The following is an 18,697-nucleotide window of genomic DNA, read 5'->3' on the forward strand; positions in this document are numbered from 1 at the left end:
AGGGGTAGAGGGAACCCTTTATATTAAAAGACTTAAAAGATGTATGAAGTTAAAAGGGAAACCAGTTCGAGTACTATAGTGTATAGGGATGTACACTGGGTGATGAAACAACAAAGAAACTCAAGGAGGTGGTTAGTATAAAGGTCACGAAGTGGGAAGGAAGGAGGCGGCTGAGACTGGGACTAGGAACAAAGAGGACTCTGGGAAGGCTGATAAAGCTCTGTTGTAGACCTGGTGGCAGTTACAAGGGTGCTCACTCTAATAATTCACCGAGTTCAGTTGCATGCTTATTTATCAGTCCCTGAAATCTCAGAGTCTGAGAAGCACTGAATTAGGGCAGGTGCAAAAGCCAAAGCAGGCAGCACTTGACCTGAATGCACTCCATCTACCTAGGGCTACTGGAGAGGAGTTGACTCAAGTGTCCTTGAAAAACTGAGCTACTAAACATGCCTGTTCTCTTAAATCACACGTCATTCCAAAAAGGATTCGCAGATTATAAGACAAAACACAGTAGAAAGTGAGGTGCTCACCGCAGACTCAGCTGTGAGAAGGAGCACAGAGATAGGTGGTCCTGGGAGAGCCTGGGTTTTCAAAACATGACCGACACTCACCTGTGCAGCTTCTGCTGGAAAGGGTGTTGCTCCTGCAGTCTGGGCGGACTGAGGCCGCCAGCACCCTCCGTGAAAGCACGGAAGCACATAACTGAGTGCCAGATGCTGTCTGCCCACCACACAGACCCACGACGACTGGACAGTTGTACAGGTTAGACCCCTCACCACATACAGGAAGGGTCATGTAACTCTAACTGGTATGAGCACTGCCTCCAGTAATCAGCATCTAAAAACTGGAAGAAGATAAAGGAGAAGCGCGCCTAGGTTACCTAAAAGAGACTCCTCCCCTTCTTCCCTGAGACACAAGGCCCCGCCATGGGGTGAGTCGGTTGTGTGTTGTGACTTTTCAGGCCCCACACTGCACTTGAGACACACAGATGCCACGCCTCAGCCCCGCAGCTGTGCTCTGACCACAGGCTTCCATGCCTCGCGTCACAGGAGGGCCCAAAGCCGCAGGAATAGTTCACAAGGTGGACGTGTGTACTAGGAATGCCACATACAGGTGACGTGGCTCTGGGTTTTGTGCCAGCAGCATGTGGTCTTTCCTTCAGTCCACATCTGAGCACCGGCAAAGTTCAAGCCTTTTCCTTGTCTCCTACTTTATGGATGTGGAGCCCACAAATCTGTTCTCCCCACCTCAGACTTGACTCTAGCGCTAGACTTCCCCGAGCGTTCAGTCTGGCTGGCTCCTTCACAGCAGCACGCCTTTGCTCACGCTGTTTTCTCTGCAGGGAACATGCACTCCCTCTGACAATCCCCGACCCTAAGCACAGCTCGTTAGGGTCAATACCTTCCCTGGTGTCCTACACCCCCCACAGCTGCACTTGCCTTCGAGTTCCTTGAGGACTGGGGGTCTGGGTTTCAGTCAGGAACCAGGGCTTGCTACAATAGGGCAGTAACAACCACCAAGATTCATCCAGCACTTGCTACACACCTGACTCTGTTCCAGGCACACGTGTAGTCAACCAGTAGTCACAACAAGCCTTCGATGCGGGCACTACTACCATTCCCACTTCACAGACGGTGAGTAAAAGAAGCTTCAGGAATTAAGTAGCTTGCTCTGGGTCACATCAGCAGTGCAAGGATTTAACTGAAGGACATTCGGCTCCATAGTCTGTCATCCTAACCACTGCCAATGAATCCATTTATTCCATAGATACCTACTGGGTAGCTACCATGTGCCAGTTGCTACTTTGTGAACGGACTGTGCCCTTCCTTCATACATCTAACATTTGGAGTTAGCAAACAGCTAGTAGAGTGGTTGTAGGGTTAGGAAGGAAAATAAAGTACAATAAGGGGATAAGAGAGACTGACGGAACTTGGTATTTTAGAGTGGTCAGGATGGGTCTGAGGACATCTGAGCAGAGACCTGAGTCAAGCAAAGTAGTAGTTGTCAGTGGAAAAGCCACACTCTTGGAGTGAGACAGTTCTCCATGCAAACTACTTATCGAATGTGTGGCCTTGGGAAAGTGACCAAATTTCTCTGACACTCAGTTTCCTTACCTATAAACCAGTGATCATCTCCATCTGCCTTGGGGAGGTGCGAGGAAAAGGGAGAAGTATGTGTGTAAAGCACCTGGCTTGAGGTCATCTCTGGCCTAGGCCCACTATAGACATACATGCAGTGAGTTCTGTGCTGCCTTCTTGCCCAGCCAGAAATCTCCCCTCTTGCTACCTACCTCCCCAACTTCCAAAAAACTGTGGACTCCCGTAACCCACTCACACCCCCTGCTGGCAGGATATTGCACTGCGGCTGTCCTCAAAGCCTCCAGGCCCTTTCCTCACCTCTTCAAGAAGCTTACCTGGGCACTCACAGCCAGCCAGGGATGGAGATGAATGAGAGAACCTCCAGGAGCTCAGAGCCTACGGAGTGGGCCCAACATGAAAGCAGCAACAACCCAGAGAGGAGGTACCAGCATCTAAGCAACTGATGACAGAATGATTAACTGTGCCCACGGAGGATTAGGGAAGGCTTCATAGTGGGTGACTCCTAAAGTATCTTCAACAATGACCAGGAGGGAGGCACCAGGGGAGGCATTCCATCCAGGCAGAGAGAGCATACAGGCAAAACCAGGGAAGCATAAAAGAGAACATTAATTGGTTTGAGGCCCTTTACCTGACCAAGCCACACTTCTGGAACTTTCTGCAAAAGCAGCTTGGTTAAAGAATAAAACTGAAGGAAGCTGGTTCCCAGGACCCTCATAAAGCTCTACTATCTACCATCCTGGGAAAAACAAATGTTTCTCTACAGAAAAAGCTTTCTTTTTCCTGAGGGCAGACAGGTTCTCATGTACCCTATGGTCCCACACCTGGTCTTCCTTACCCTTCAAGAAATAGCCCATCTTGCCTCGGTCAACTGACAACCTTTGCAACCTTGACCAGATCTCTTCCCCTCTGTGCCTCAGCCTCCTCTTCTGTGGAGTGGGAAAATAACCCTTATCTGCATCCCTCTCAAACAGCCATTTGACTTAAGAACTATGAAAGCTCCTGGTGCTACAGCAGGAAGGACCCACGAGACGCCAGGCCCTGAGGGGGCACCCTAGGCAGCTGAGGGAGGAGTCAAGGCAATGCTACACCCTCTCACACTCGTCCTCCCACATGGACCAAACCATAGCCCCCGCCACCCACTGCTCACAAACCCCCATAAAAGTCAGGGATCCATGCAGTTTTGTTTCAGGTGTTTTATTAAGTGGGCCATACTGTAGCTGGTTTCTAGGTTGCAAAACAACATAAATTTAACAATAATAACATAGCCAGTTAGACTGTGACAAGCTTTTTCCTTCCTTAAAAAAAAGAAAAAAGAAAAGAAAAAGATTTAAAACACACAACGGAGGGTTAAATAAATAAGAGGAAAAAAAAGAAAAAGAAAACCTGTTAAAACATGCTTCTGTTTACTTCTGTGCAGCTGTGTGCCAAGAGGAAACGTGATCTTCTGCACGATGGTGCGTCCCGGCATGTCTCCGTTCCAAATAATACTGACAGAAAAAGAAAAGATGTGGGACTGACTCATCAGTGCTTGCAGAGGCACTACGAAAAATCCCTTTGACTGGAGCTTGGGGCTTCCTGCTCAGCACACCTGTGTGTGGCCCGTGAAAGCCAAATATCCATAACAATGTTAATATAGAAAACATTAGTTTAAAAACAACGTGGAATGGCCTCATGACCAGGCGCGGGTGAGGAAGGAGAACTGCCCCGCCCGCGCGCCGCAGGCTCAGTCCGGGGAGGCCGCAGGCTCCCAGCACGCGGCCGTGGCGAGGGAGGGCACCAGCTTCAAAATAAGCGGCGCCAACCTCGTCTCCCTCTCCCTATCACTCTTTCACATGAAAGTGTGTAAAAAGCAAATCAGCAAATAAACTCTAAAATAGATTATTTATTCCAAAAATCCTCTACTTTTCTTTTTACAGTGAGTGTACATCTCCTCTCTGTCTCCTGCACGACTTGCTTAAATCCCCCTGGGAAAAGGGTCAGAGCCGCAGGGTGAGTCTCTCTCGGTCCTGCTGCTAGCTGGTGCTGGGAGGTCAGATGTCGATGCCCTTGACAAGGGACGTCTCCAGCGTGATGTTGAACTCCTGCAGAGTCTGCAGCACGCGGATCAAGGAATTGACAAGTGTGTGGTCTTTGATCAGCGCTACATCCTCATACATGTGTGCGGTGATGGGGCAGTCAGCCAGCAGCGCAATCCAATGGTGCAGGAGGTGATCTCTGGCAGGGAAGGGTCAGTCCGGACGGATCAGAAGGGAAGGGGAAGGGAGACAGTTAGTACAAGGCCAAGGGGAAACCTGCTCCATCACTGCTTGAACAAAGTCTGAGGCTGGAGAAGTGGATAGCTTCCCCAGCCCCCTCTCTCTCCCCTAATAGTGCTAGGCTAAGAGGCCTTACATGGCTTTAAAAGGCTCCTACTAGGGACTACTCAGCTCCAGGGACACCAACCCAACCTGACCCAGACTGACCCAGTTACCTGCCACCAGGTCCACAACTCCTCCCCTGCCCACCCCACCTCCCTAGACCAGCCCACCACCAACCAGACATCAGGTCCAGTCAGCACCACCTCTTCCATCTCAACAGCCAGAGCATCACTCCTCCACGGAGCTATCACCGCCAGGAATAATCCTAAGAGCTCACATCCACATAGCACTTGGCATGTGCCAGACACTGTTTTAAGAGATTTAACCTTCATAACAACCCTATGATATGAGGTAGGTGCTATCAGTGCTATTAGTAGCTCTACTTTATAGATAAAGAAATTGAGGTAGACAGAGATTAAGTAGTTTGTCCAAGTTCATATGGCTAGTAAGTGGCTGAGAATACGAACCTAGTCAAGCTGGTTCCAGAGTCTGTTTTTAACTATTATGCCAACTTCCTCCGTTCCTTGGCCCAAATGAACTACTGCCTTAAGTTTTTTGGCCTTCACGCTCTCACCTGACCCATGGGAATAGCCCCTAACAGTCCTGCCCACTGATATATACCATCCATGGTATCAAATTCAGATCATTTCAGCCCCCTGATTAAACAACTCTGGAAGGATTCTCTGCCCCAGCTCCCCGAGGCCCCTACCCTTCTTCAACTGTTTCCTACAACTGCCCTTCCCATATTAACTTGTTATTTCCTAACCGCACAACCTTTGCTTCCTTTAGGACCTCTCTGCTAGTTCCGTCTGCTTCAAACTCTCTCCCCACTTCTACCCTCCCCTTAAGGCTCACCTCAAGTACCACCTCCTCCCTTTCTGATCTTTTCTCTACAGCTTCAGCATAACTTATGAATACATGCTTCCTTTTGGGCTCTCACAACCTTCTGCCTTATACCGTATTTAATTAGGACAAGTAAACTTTCAAATGGTAGGGACCATGTTTTATTCAGCTCATCCCCCTGCCTTCCATAACGCCAGGCTCATTCAAATGTTTGTGGAAGGCATGACTAGATAGACTCTGCTTCAAATTTCACCAGTGGGCTGGTTTTATTCCCTCCCATCAAAATGGGCCTCCACCCAGTTACACACATGCTCATCCCCACCCCTCCATATCCCCACACATACGCTTCGTACATGGAAATTACGGACCTCCAAGGCGTCACCTCCCCAGGGGCATCTGGTCATTAGCCACTCCCACCCCCTGCACCACACTAGGCCCCCAGCACCACCTCCAAGGCTGGGTGCTGTGCGCTCGGCCATCAGGTTGCAGTACCTGGCTCCCAAGCACACCAGCATCTGAAACTTGCCGTCCTTGCCTATGTTCCGGGGAGTATTATTGATTGCAGTGACAAATCGGCAGAAGTTCCGGGCCCTTGTATGCCAGTTTTCCTCGGGGACAAGTTCGTTCTGCTCCAAAGTCTCATAATAGGTTTGTGCTTTTTCTGTGAAGAGTAGAAAAGTTTGCCAGTGACAAAGGCTCTCAAAACCAACCTATGCCTAACTGTCCTACAGGCCACTAGCCATGGCTCTCTCCATGTTGATGCAGATAACTTAATGTAACATGAATGTTCTGACATCACTGATCACATTTCAAAATATAAGGTCCTTATTCTTATGTTTTACATTTCTTTATGTGGTCCTTGATATAAAGAGGGTCCTTTCCGTAGTCTGAAGATTAAAAAAAGAAGAAGAAAGAAAAACACTCTTGAGGTAAAAGGTTCTTGCGTGAAAATTCTCTAAATGAGTACATCACAGGGGTGGGGCTCCTAATACTATCAACTGGCCTTTTGGATCTACAAGGAAAAAGCGTGAGGACTTGTTTCTAAGCCTTTAAGAAAAGCCAGAGCAAAGAGAAACAGATCGCATTTGAGAGTCACCTGGTTTGGCTTCTGCACCTCAGACCCCAGTGGTCAGCACCCACATTGTGTCGGTGAGTCCCCATGTCTCTGTATGGTTTTCCCACCCTCACACCCTGGCTCAACTCACCCAGGAAATCCCAAATGAAGACATTCTTGAAGAGCCGGGGGGATTTAAATCCATGCTGGAAAGCCTGTTCCAGGGCCGAGACTAGGCCACATTCTCCACAGAGCAACAGCGTCAGACTGCCTCGCTACGTAAAGAAATAAGAAATGCCAGGCTTGCCTCAGCCAAGCTGCCTTCCACTACTGCTTCCCCCAACCCATAGTCCACAGCTGGGAGGGCAGCAAAAGCCTGGCTGGGACCCTGTCCATCTCCCCTAGTGCCCGGCACGGTGAGGGGCACAGAGCAGCTGCCAGGGCACAGCTGCTGAACAGACGATGGATCTGGGTCCCCACAAGAGGGACAAAGCCAGAGTGACCATTGTTCAGGGAGACCCAGGAAAATCCAGAAGAGGAAAGGAATATACACTGTTCCTTAGGGGCCCAGGGACTCTGCTGGGTCATTAGTGTGAAAGGAAACCAGGGTAACCCAAGGCAGAGGCCCCTAAGGAAGGAATCTGCTCAGTGCCAAACGGAGGCACACACTCTATAGACTCCAGGTTGTTCGCACTACATGGGCCTGAAAACAGATTATTCTCTCTCATTCAATATAAAGCCCTGGGTTGGAGGGAAGGAAGGCTCACCTCTTTCTCGGGCTTATGGAAGTGCTTCACGATGCCATTGACTGCCTCCCCGATGGACTCCTGGATCTGCCCGGTGTTCAGCTCTGATAAAAGTCAAGTAGACATCCCTAACCAATCTCAGAGGCTAACAATGCTTAGCAACTGAACTCAAGACTGAGAACATAGGAAGGGCTCCTGGGAGAGGCAGGATGGCCTGGACCCTAGAAGAGCAGCTCTTGCCCATCCAACCTTGCTGAGCTTGCCCTTCCTAAAATCTTGGGGAAAAAGCACAAGCTAATACCTCAGAGTTCCATCTCTAAGAGAGGCTGGTTAAGTTTATTTTCCATTTTACCCTGGAACTTCTGGCAACTAAAAATGGGCCAAGACTTGGCTGTGAGGCCCAGGAACAAGGAAGGACAAGGCCAGAAGGTAGACCCCTCTCCTCTCTAGAATCATATATAAATAGTACAAAAGACCTAGGCCAGGCTGCATGACCTCTCCCCTCTCCTTCCAGGCCTCTAAGGAGTGTGACACCCCCCTTCAACCCCGACACACACACACACACACACACACTGATTCATGAGAGGAGGGTGACAAATACCTGAGGCTGCTTTGTTGGCAGAAGGGGTTCCTGAGGCAGCTGCAAAGGCTGGGTCTGGACTCCCACATCAGGGTTCCCAGACATCTGCCCACATTCCCCACCTGGGTGGCATCAGGGCCCAGTCCCTCCTCCCACTTACTGGGCTTGTTGTTGGGTGAGATGGTAACGAGCCTCCGGATGACGCTGGGGGACTGCTGCAGGGGCGGGGTCCGGCACGGCCTCTCGTCCACCTCAGGCTGGCAGGTGAGCAACTCGCCAACCAGGATCCGCTCCAGGCTCCCGTCATCTATGCCCTTCCCCAACCACCGACCACATGGGAACCTAAAGGTCAAGCAATGGCCTGTCAGAGCTGCTGGCTTCTCCAGTGTCCTTCCCCTTGCTGCTCAGCAGAAGCCATCAAAAAGCCAATCCCTGGAGATAGGCTCTGAAACCCGGCTGGGGATCCCTCAAGGCCCTGCTCGTCCATCCCACCGTGCATCATCAGGGAAGCCACCCGAATGAATGACAGGTGGCTTGGAACCTGTGTACAGCAACGTCATATGTCTTAGCTTGGAAAACCCTCCTTCTATTTCTTTTCAGGTGCGTGAGGCAGAGCCAAATAGGAAGTACCTTAGTCTACCACGACCTAAAGGGTCTCCTTGAGAACTCCACATATCCAGGCATCAAACCCAGCCCCTGGTCTACCTTGCCCCACTACCTTAGGGCATAACTGAGGGAACACTTACTTGTAGGTATGTCCTGTGATCTCATTCCTGACCATCACATACTCCACCAGCCATTTGGCATACAGCCCAGAGTTATCATGGCCTATCTGCACCGTAGTGAGCTTTCCCAAGTTCTGGCACTGTGAAAGAAGAGCCAAATAAAGAAGGCAGGTAGGTCCAGAAAACAAGAGAACACAGAGGCACTACTCAGAGGCACAGATCTGACTGGCTGCCTGCAACCTGACCCCTTAGTATCTATAGGGAAGAGCTCATGGTTCTACCTACCACCAAGACTGGTGGTACGCACTCTCATGACGGGGAAATGATTGAGAAAGAAGATGCTACTATATGAAGGAAGAATAGGGCCTATAAGCAGAAGGGTCTGGAAGTGGGACGGGAGTCTCAGAGTCAGAGGTTTCTGTGAACACTTGGACTTGGCAACTGAAAGAATTCTTGGGGATTTCTCAACATGCCATGGGCAGGGCGTTATGCAAGTCCAGATAGATAAGTGCCTTCAAGCCAGAGACTGCTTAGACAGGGCAGGCTCCCCCATTCTTGGGTCAACCCTTGGCTCCGGCCTCTGAGCATCTCAGGACACATCAACTGCGCTAATACTACAAGAGCAAGACCACCATAAAACCCTGCAGAAAGCTCCCATAAGCGGCTGTTGCAAACTCAGACCCCCAAAGAGCCTGGGGTTGTGATCCCTGGATAACACATACCTCGAAGGTCATCTCTAACACGTTCCTGGGAATCTGCAGGATCTGTGTCTCACCCAGTTCTCCCGAAATGCAGATCCATGGGTTGGCGGTGAACATGGAGCCCCCCAGCTTCTTGCTCGGTACAATCAGGATATGGTACGGGATCACTGTGTGGGGGAAGCCACAAAGGCATTGAGGGGGATCAGGAATCCCTCCCATACCTGAAAGGGCCCTGACCTGCCTGCCCAGGAGTGCTGGCATGATTGCAGTCCCGCTGTACCGGCCCCAGCAGGACCCAGTCTCTCGCTGGCTTAGAATATTAGCCAATCCTACCCTCAGTCTCACTCCTCTCAGGGTTACCACCCAACCATCAAAGATCCAAGCCCATCTGCAGGCTCGGAGGCTAAGTAAATTTGTTCCTTAAATAATACCACCAACTCCACGTTGTACTGAATTGCTTTTCAGAGCACTTTTCAATCTATCGTCTTGTGAACTCTAATAACAATCTCCAGAGAGGTCCTACAATGCCTTTTCTGAGGCACTGAGAAGGAAATAATTTCCCCCGGGTCCCCTAAGTTCCAGTCCAGTACTGCTCCTCCTGCAGCCTACAACACTCATCTCTGAGAGGGAAGATGGGTGTCACATAGAAACAAGAGTCCATGCTGCTGAGGCTGCTGAGTCACCGGCCAAACAACCAGCCATGGGGCAGATTCAGAGACTAACCCCTAAGGAAAAGAGCATCCTGGTACCAAAGGAAGATGAGGCTCCAAAAGCCTTCTTTAGACCATACTGAATCCTCCTTCCTGACTCTGCAAACAGGGAGACAGGCCCACAGCAGGGGTCAACTCTGCTCACAGAAACCTAATGAGTTAGGGCAGAGCAGAGCCTGGACCCAAATCTCCCACCGCAACCTCGAGTTCTGTTACTTCAGCAAGAGTTGTTTTTCCCTGTGCGCTGGTCTGAAACCTTCTAGGATACGGAATCACTCTCTAAGCCCAAAACAAAAGGGAGATTTCTTTACAGGTGTGCAAAGAGGGCAGTGAACTTCACCACGCCACCCAACTCCACTCCACCTTCATCGCCTTAGGCTCCCAGAGCAGTGCCTAGGACAACAGTGACAACATGATGGCCAAAAAGACTGAGCTCCCCAGTTCAGAACAAGAATAAGAAGCTTCTGAGAAAAAAAACAACCTCCACAGAGGGCAAATGCACCTCTCTCCTACAGAAGCAAAAGGCAAACTCAAAGTACACGTGACCGTCTTCTTCTAAAAAAGGGACAGTGAGCTAGCCTTAGGCAGGCCCAGGAAGACTGGCATTGAGAAGGCTTGTGGGGAGCACAGGGCTACTCACGGATAGTTGTGAAGACATTGGTGAAGCAAAAGTAATCGACGGCATTGAAAGAGAGGAGGTGATAGAGGAACTGCTCCTTCTCGTCGTCACAGCGCAGGAAGGCATAGCGCTTGTACAACTTTCTGTCGGAGAGGAGGCAATACATCAGTCCCCCAGCCAAAAGGAGGGGGAAGAGGCTAGAATTACTCAGTGCTGGAAGGAGACAGCTAAGGAAAGAATAAGATATCAAGCTTCAAGTTCTTTGGAGCCACCTAAAAAAGGAACAAAGCCAGCTAGAGGCCTAGAGGGAAAGTGACTGAAACTATAGCAGGAACAGCAAAACCAAACTCTGTGTCCAAGGATTGATGTCACTACAATGCAGTGTCAGAAGTCATGGGGTCTCCTTTCCTGAACTGAGGGCTGGAACTGTCACCCCTCAGGGATGGCACAGGCCCTCTCAGGCTTCTAGCTAGGGGCATCACCCAGTGTGTGGTGTGGGAGTAACGATGGCAGGAGGTCTGTGATCACCAATCATTAACAGGGCTAGCCTCAGACCCTCAGCAGACCTAAGACCCATGAGTTAAAACACCACTCTGAATGTGAATATAAGCCCAGGACAGCCTGAGGCAATAGAGGGTATGATCCAGGTCACAGGCAAGGAAAGCTGCATACATCATGTCCTTCCCCTTTTTTCAAACTTTCTTCCGTCCCCAGCCCCACCCCCACTTACTCATCAAAGGCCAACTCCTTTGTCTGACGTTGTAGACCCCCTGCAACAGCAATGATACCTTCCCCAAATAGAGGGAACATGAAGAGCCAAGTGCACAGGCCTTCAGCACAGAGAAACAAAAGAAGGCACTGTCCTGGTTGCCAAGACTGCAAGCACTGTGGCCAAAGAGGTATGGATTCAGTAAATCTGTGAAGTTTTACCTATAAGGTACACCCAAGAGAGTAATTCACCAACCAGGGCCTACTATGTGCAAGTGCTGGCGAGGGAACACCTATCCTCAAAGACAATGCAAGCGAACAAATCAGGGAGGGCCATGGTACGAGACTGCCCATAATGAGCTGCTGAACGAAAGGCTCTCTGTGGGAATTAAAGAGCCATGAGCTTCGATGGTCCTAGATGAGGAGAGGCATAAAGGACAGCATGAGTTTAGAGAGATGTTGCAGAAGAAAGAGGACAGGGTATGGAAACCAGTTTGGCTGGAGTTGGGGCTCAGGGAGATGACCAGTTAGCAATGAGGCTGAAAGGCTGGGCTATAGTCAAGTGAATGAAGGCCCTAAATAGGCTAAAGAGTTTGCAACTTGCCCTACAAGTAATGGGTTTCGGCAATTTACCCTAGAAGTAAAGGGAAAGCCACAGCGGGTTCCAGAAAGTGTAAATTTAGTGCATCGGAGAAGTGAAGCTAAGGCAGCAGCACTAGTAAGACGACAGGCGGAGGCGGAGGACAAAACATTGCGAGAAAGGCAGTTACGGTGAATCAATTCTGTGAAGCTTGCTTTCGCTCTCTCTGAGCTAGAGGTTAAGACATCTGAATGGAAATAAATGCAGGACTGAAGCGCAGAAGAAAAGCCAAAGCTACAGCTTCAGATGTGGAAGTCACTCGACGGGTAACAGAAGTCATGAGAACGGGTGAGATCACTAAGTGAGAGAAAGCGTGCATGCAGAGAACTTAGGACTGTGGAAGCCAACGCCCTGGAAAGGGTAGGGGGAGAGAGAGAACAGGATGGTGTAAGGCTATGGCAGCCATGCCAAGTGAGTTTCAAGGTAGAGGGGCTACTACACAGTATTAGTCACTGCAGGGAGGTCAAGGAGAAACAGTGTGAGCTCACTATTTAGAAGCTAACTTTTCCCCCTAGACCCTACAGCCCCCCTTACCCTGCCTTGACCTGACCCCCTCTCCAAGCTACAAACAGTTTTGGAGGCTACCTGGAAATACCAGAGACTCAGGAACATTCTATCAAGGTATACTCTCCAAGGCGGCCCACCACCTCCTGGCTGTGCAGCTACGCACACATTTCATGTGCCCACTGAACACCTGCTAGGTGCTAGGCAACACGCGCATTCATGCCCTCGATGAAAGCAAACTGTAATAAGCAGCAAGCAACGAGGTGATGATAATACAGCCCATCAGTGGTGAGAAGGTTTGAATAAATACTGTGACAAATGCTATGGGTGCTCAGGGGAAGAGTGAACCAAGTCTCTGAGGTGTCTAGACAAACTCTGGCAAAGAAAACTTCTGACCAGGCCCTGAAAGGACTACAGACATCCTGAGAAGGGTGAGTGGTATGATGTGGCTGGAGCGTTAGGCAGACTGAAGAGAAAGACGAGAGAGAGGAGAATGAAGGAATAAGTAGGTTTGATGAAGGGCCCCTTTTTTCTCCTTTACACCCCATCCAAAATGCAATCTGTGGCAGCAAAACTCATTTTCCACTCACTGGACTAGCACTGGGGCCAGAACATAAGGTGGAAAGTTTCTAGTACTGAGTAAATTCTGAGCTTATCTCCTTTAAATGGGGCTACAGTTTAAAGAAACCAAAATGAGCCTCCTGACCAAGGTCTGTGTCCCGTTTGCTGCTGCCTGGGCCTTTAGGCGCATTCACACCCTAGACCTATCCACTATTCCGGGCTTCACAAAGTTCTTGTGCTTGACCACCTTTCAGATGCCTCCCTGTCCTCCTGCTGGCGACACCCACACTGGCCAGCAGGAAACACTCCTGCCCTATCCTGCTACAATGGCAAATTTTTTTTCCTCAGCCACACACAACTGTCCCCTAGAATCTTGTGTGCGAACACCTCCCTTCCCAACTCCAAGCTTACATGTTCACTTGTTCTTTTAGTTGTTCTCCCAATCTCCAAATTTTATCCCTAAGCCCTTCTGTCCCTATAGGAAATAACATTTAAGTGCTTTAAGAATTGCTGTTTCACGACCTCTCAAAATGAGCTAACTTATCAAAGTTTTAAACCCAGTTCTTACTGTGGTTTACATACACAGTAAACAATCTAAATCATTATATTTTTACTTTGAATAAAAACAGATTCTGCAGGTTTAATCAACTGGCTACACAAAATTTCCCCAAGGCCCACTCCTCTGTTTTATCATCCTTGGGAAAGTCAAATAATAAAGGACGCCATGAAAAGATGCCTAAGGAAATGCTAGACAAAATGCCCAACAGGCCTGCCGATGAAGAAAGAGCCACACATAGACAGGAGAAGTAGAGAGGTGGTGGCCCGAGAGGCAGACAAGGGGGTCAGTCCTCCTTCCCACTCCTCTTCTGGTAGCTAGGGTACAAAAAGAATGCAAAGAATATCAAACCCAGAGAAGGGAACCATAGGTTGAACGGCCCCTGGGAGTGTGAGAACCATGGAATTTCTCCTCTTTCTCTTTCTAGGTGGAAAGTGTGGAGGGAGGGGGCCTACGAGGGCCATCGGAAGCCCTTTTAAGCTCTAGGGAGACTCAGACAGGGTCCAGAGAGGAAAAGCAAGGACTGGGTTATTCTGGGCCGGCCCTGGCTTCAGAAGAGAACAAAAGAGATAAGGGAATATCTTAGAAGTTCTTTTCATTCCCTAATCCTTTCTTCTCCAGGACAGGAAAGAGACCAAGAAAATGCCCTGTGCCTAAGAGGTATGCAAGTCTCCTGAGTACAGTAAGGAGAGGGGAGCCCCAAACTCTGAGGTACCCAATAAGGACCCCACCCCTCTCACTACCTCTTTAAGAAAGCTATCGGGGACATGCAGATTGAGAAGGGAGGAAGGACAAACACAGCAGCATTGGTCTTCTATACTTAAAGACGGAGAAGAGGAAATGCTACAAAATCTTCACACGCAAGCTGAATTAGCTGAGTACAGCAGAAATGAAATAGTGAATATTCTCCCTCCTCACTCAAGGGTTTCCAAACCCTCCCCACCATTCCTGGGAGCCTGGGTCTACTCCAGGTGGAATGGCCTTACTTGGTGAGCTCATGGTCTGAGAGAAGCTGCTTCAGGTGTCTGGAAAGTAATTTTTTTTCCATGGATAGTCGCACCCATGCTCTGGCTTTTCCCACATCAGTCTTGATCTCCCCGATGTTCTGGATGTGCCTGAAGGGAGAATGGGAAACAGGAGGTGGGGAGTGGGGTAGAAGAGGAACTCACTACTAATACCTCCCCCTGTAAAGCCAAGCAGGCCTGGTGAGACAATCCTATCCCATCCTGGTGAGAGTCCATCTCTTGTTCTCTAAATCCTGGGCTTCCATGTGGCTTTGCAGATAGGCTCGCCACAATTTGCAGGGGGCGGCAGGGGTGACAATATGGCTCTCAAAAAACCAGGCAAACCCTGGAGCCCTGTGGTACTTCGGTATAATTCTCCAAAAGCACCAGGAACCTCAACCGCTCGTACAGCTCCACGATTGCATCAAGAAGCACAAGACCAAAGACAAGGTCTTCCTGGTTAACGGAGATGCTGCGGAAGCCCACGTCACGGACACCCTGCTACTGAAGCAGACGCCTAAGGAGCAACTGAAAACAGGCTTTCAGTGGCTTATTATATATGAACCCAGACTGACCTCATGTCCTGAATGAGGGAGATTCTCAGGGGAGACATGACTGAGCTGGCATCAGACTTCCTCCGTTCTGAATCAAGAAGTATTCCTGGAACAAAAAAGCTGGTCACGTCCCAAGAGAGATCTGACTATCCAAAGAGCTGACTACCCAAATTTGTACAGGGACTACTTGGTAACACCTTGTGTTTCATGAATATTTGTTAAGTACTTGATAGGTATCAGATGGTGTACTTTTATACATATTATCTCATTTAATCCTCTAACAACTAGATAGTCAAGGAAGGTATTACAGAGAAGGGAACCAAAATTCAGAGAAGTTAAATGCTTTGCCCTAGTTACCAAGTGTCCAAGTCAGCACTAGAGGGAACACAAATCTTCTGGCTCCTAATCCAGCATGTTCTCATCAGGCAGCCACGGAAGCAGTATTTCCAGTTGGAGCTACTACTCCTGTCCTTTCTTGCCTCTAACTGGGCTACAAAAGAGCCAAGGGAATGCGTACAGCACGTGCTCCGCACGCTACAATACAAGCGCACCTCAGTCTGCCGCGCTTTCACTTTACCGTGCTTCACAGATACCGCGTTTGTTTACAAACTGAAGGTCTACTGCAGCTCTGGGTCAAGCAAGTCCACTGGCATCATTTTTCTAACAGCATTTGCTCATTTCATGTCTCTGTGTCACATTTTGGTATATCTCACAATATTTCAAAATTTTTCATTATGATTATTATATTTGGCTTTTTCAGAAGATTTATTTGGGAGAGAGAGAGTGTGTGCACACACGAGCACATGCTCAAGTGCGGGGGAGGGGCAGAGGGCGAGGAAGTCCCAGGCAGACCGCGCTGAGTGCTGAGCCCAACACAGGGCTCCATCTCACAACCCATGAGACGACGAGCTGAGCCGAAACCAAGAACTGGACGCTTAACTGACCGGACCACCCAGGTACCCCCATTATTACTGTATTTGTTATAGTGATCTGTGATCCATGATTATGACTTGCTGATAGCTCGGATGGTTAGCAGTTTTTAGCTATAAAGTATTTTTTAATCAAGGTATAAACAGTTTTTAGACATAATGTTATTGCACATTTAACACACTATACTACAGTATAAATGTAACTTTTATATGCAATGGGAAACTAAATAATTCACCTGACTCACTTTATTGTGATATCCATTTTTTGTGGTAGTCTAGAACCAAACCCACAACATCTCTGAGGTATGCCTATATATTATCTTTATGTCTGGTCCAATACTTAAAACTTAGTATCTTCACCATGTAGCTGTTGAGAATTTTTGGCTATAGTCTATCCCTCAGCAGTAACTTTCTTCTATAGCCTTCCTGAGAAGACTTTTTGTTCCAATGTCCAGAAAGTGGACCAAAAAACTCCTTATCAGGCTACTTAGGGAGCTCTTACACCTGGTTTTCAGCCAACTATTCTCCCCACATTCAGTGCCAGCTGGGGTCAATTAGCTCAAGGGGAAAGAAACATTGAGTTTATGCTGATGTCTTTACTTCCATGTGAACTGATCTTCACCATTAGGATAAGAACATCCAAGAAGAGCAAACAACTTCTTGGCAGAGAGAGGAAAATGAAGGACGGTGCTAAGGGGAGATGCTGCCAAGAAGTACAGAAAAGAGGGGGACTGTCCTGGAAGGGGCACTGCAGAAGGAACACCAGACCAGGAGACAAGAGGCCTGGCTCCTAATCTGGCCTCTTCCATGAATGCAGTATGCGATCTTGAATAAATTCAACTCCTTTCTGGATCCCAGTTTCCTCCTCTTGTAAAATAAAGGGGCTGGACTAGATCATCTCCAACGGTCCCTGCCAACTCTGATATTTTTATTAAATTAGAAATGGAAAACAAGGGGAGGCTGGGTGGCTCAGTTGGTTAAGCGTCTGCTTTCAGCTCAGGTTATGATCCTAGGGTCCTGGGATGGAGCCCCACACTGGGCTCTCCGCTCAGCAGAGAGCCTGCCTCTTCCTCGGCCTGCCGCTCTGCCTACTTGTGCTCACTCGTTCTCTAACAAATAAATAAATAAAGCTTAAAAAAAAAAAATAGAAAAGAAGTGTTAAGGGATCATTCACACCAGGCCCTGACTCTGAGGAATTCCAAGGTAGGACACAGGCTCTCTTAACTGACAGATCATCTCAATGCCCATCTCTGAGGTATAAAACAAAAAACTCTGAAGACAACTTGCTTCAAACACAGGACACCAGTACCACACAAATTCATTAAAAGCCTAAATTCATTCTAAGACTGTCCTCTTGCTGACATAAATCTTCTATCTCATTCATCAAAAGGTACAGAAACAGGACGCCTGACCGGCTCAGTCAATAGGGCATGGAACTCTCAATCTTGGGGTCATGAGTTCAAGCCCCATGTTGGGCACAGAATTTACATTTAAAAAGGGTGGATACAGGGGCGCCTGGGTGGCACAGCGGTTAAGCGTCTGCCTTCGGCTCAGGGCGTGATCCCGGCGTTATGGGATCGGGCCCCACATCAGGCTCCTCCGCTATGAGCCTGCTTCTTCCTCTCCTACTCCCCCTGCTTGTGTTCCCTCTCTCACTGGCTGTCTCTAGTCTCTATCTCTGTCAAATAAATAAATAAAATCTTAAAAAAAAAAAAAAAAAAAGGGTGGATACAGAAACGCATAATGAAAGCAAACACCATGGCTTTGGCACACTCTGTGGTTCAGAGAGCCGGGTAGCTTAATATTTAAAAAAGGAAACATTATACAGCAAAGGTTTCAATGACCTAGAATAGTCTACTGCAGACGATCACTCCAGTGGGGGATGGGAAAGTGGATGGAGGCGGTTCTCCCCAGTGGTGCAAAAACCATCTTACCTGAGGTACTGAGACTTCCTGATGTGAGTTTTCTCTGCCGGTTTTCCTGATAATGTAACAGGTGGGACCACAAGGCTGATTTCCCCTGGAACCAACACAAGGGAGAAACACCTATCAGTTTAGATATCAGAGGCCAAAGCATCCAGTGAACACAGTCACGGATAATTTTAGCATATAGATACGGGCTTTTACTCAAAAGTATCTGTACTATTTCCTTATCTTGATGTACACCCAGATGCAATGTATACAAATATATCACCCTATATAAAGAAAAATTTAAAAATATAAAGAAGAATGGAAAGGAACAGAAAAAGAGAAATGGTCCACCACTTCAAACAGGACATGGCCAAAAAGAGTCTGGACCAGCGGGTAAAAAAGAAAAAAGCAAACAACCTATCAACTTCTAAGCTGGTTAAAGGCCAGCTTGGGTAGAGCATGATGGCTTCTGTACAGAGGAGCTAATACCCCGTCTATAAGATTCTAGGACAGCTTCTGAATTTCCTAAAACACTTAAAGGCATTATTGCCCTTAGTGCAGGCTGAGAAGAATAAGCTGTCACTAAGAGGGGGATTTACTATTAAAGGTAAAAATGAAGAAGCCTGCAGGAGGGTAGGCTGGTCCTTAACTATAGTTAATATAACAGAACCTTAGCGTTTGGAAATGTAAGGAGTTGCAGTTTATTTGAGCTATGTAGTAATTTGTCATTTTACCAAGGCACCAATCTGATTAGCATTTGCAAGCCTGCTGTAACGGAGCCATTTGCCTAGGTGGTGAGTGGCCACCCAGCCACTGCTTCGCCTCTTTCTAGTCGTCCTGCAGAACACAGTGCCCCTTGTTATGTGACAAAAACTCTATCTTAGATTCATGCTTTAT

The 18,697-nt window shown here is 48.4% G+C and overlaps 1 protein-coding gene across 5 annotated transcripts in view; it reads right to left on the reverse strand.

Annotated features, from left to right (window-relative positions):
* Positions 1-3,277: 3,277 nt before the first annotated feature.
* The window catches only part of DENND5A (DENN domain containing 5A), a 102,283-nt gene continuing 86,863 nt past the window's right edge, over positions 3,278-18,697 (reverse strand). For 3 of the 5 annotated variants that reach the window (XM_057316850.1, XM_057316847.1, XM_057316848.1), the window contains 10 exons: positions 17,825-17,909; positions 14,983-15,067; positions 14,390-14,518; positions 10,456-10,577; positions 9,127-9,272; positions 8,426-8,544; positions 7,840-8,021; positions 7,121-7,203; positions 6,505-6,628; positions 3,278-5,960 (listed from right to left, as the gene is read on the reverse strand). In XM_057316850.1, coding sequence (XP_057172833.1) covers positions 5,566-5,960; positions 6,505-6,628; positions 7,121-7,203; positions 7,840-8,021; positions 8,426-8,544; positions 9,127-9,272; positions 10,456-10,577; positions 14,390-14,518; positions 14,983-15,067; positions 17,825-17,909 — 1,470 coding nt within the window. In that variant the 3' untranslated portion in view covers positions 3,278-5,565. The remainder of the gene's footprint in view (positions 5,961-6,504; positions 6,629-7,120; positions 7,204-7,839; positions 8,022-8,425; positions 8,545-9,126; positions 9,273-10,455; positions 10,578-14,389; positions 14,519-14,982; positions 15,068-17,824; positions 17,910-18,697) is intronic. The other 2 variants (XM_044379485.2, XM_026486081.3) reach the window with 1 other exon arrangement.

Source organism: Ursus arctos, unplaced genomic scaffold, assembly GCF_023065955.2.
Source record: "Ursus arctos isolate Adak ecotype North America unplaced genomic scaffold, UrsArc2.0 scaffold_22, whole genome shotgun sequence".
Lineage (NCBI taxonomy): Eukaryota > Metazoa > Chordata > Mammalia > Carnivora > Ursidae > Ursus > Ursus arctos.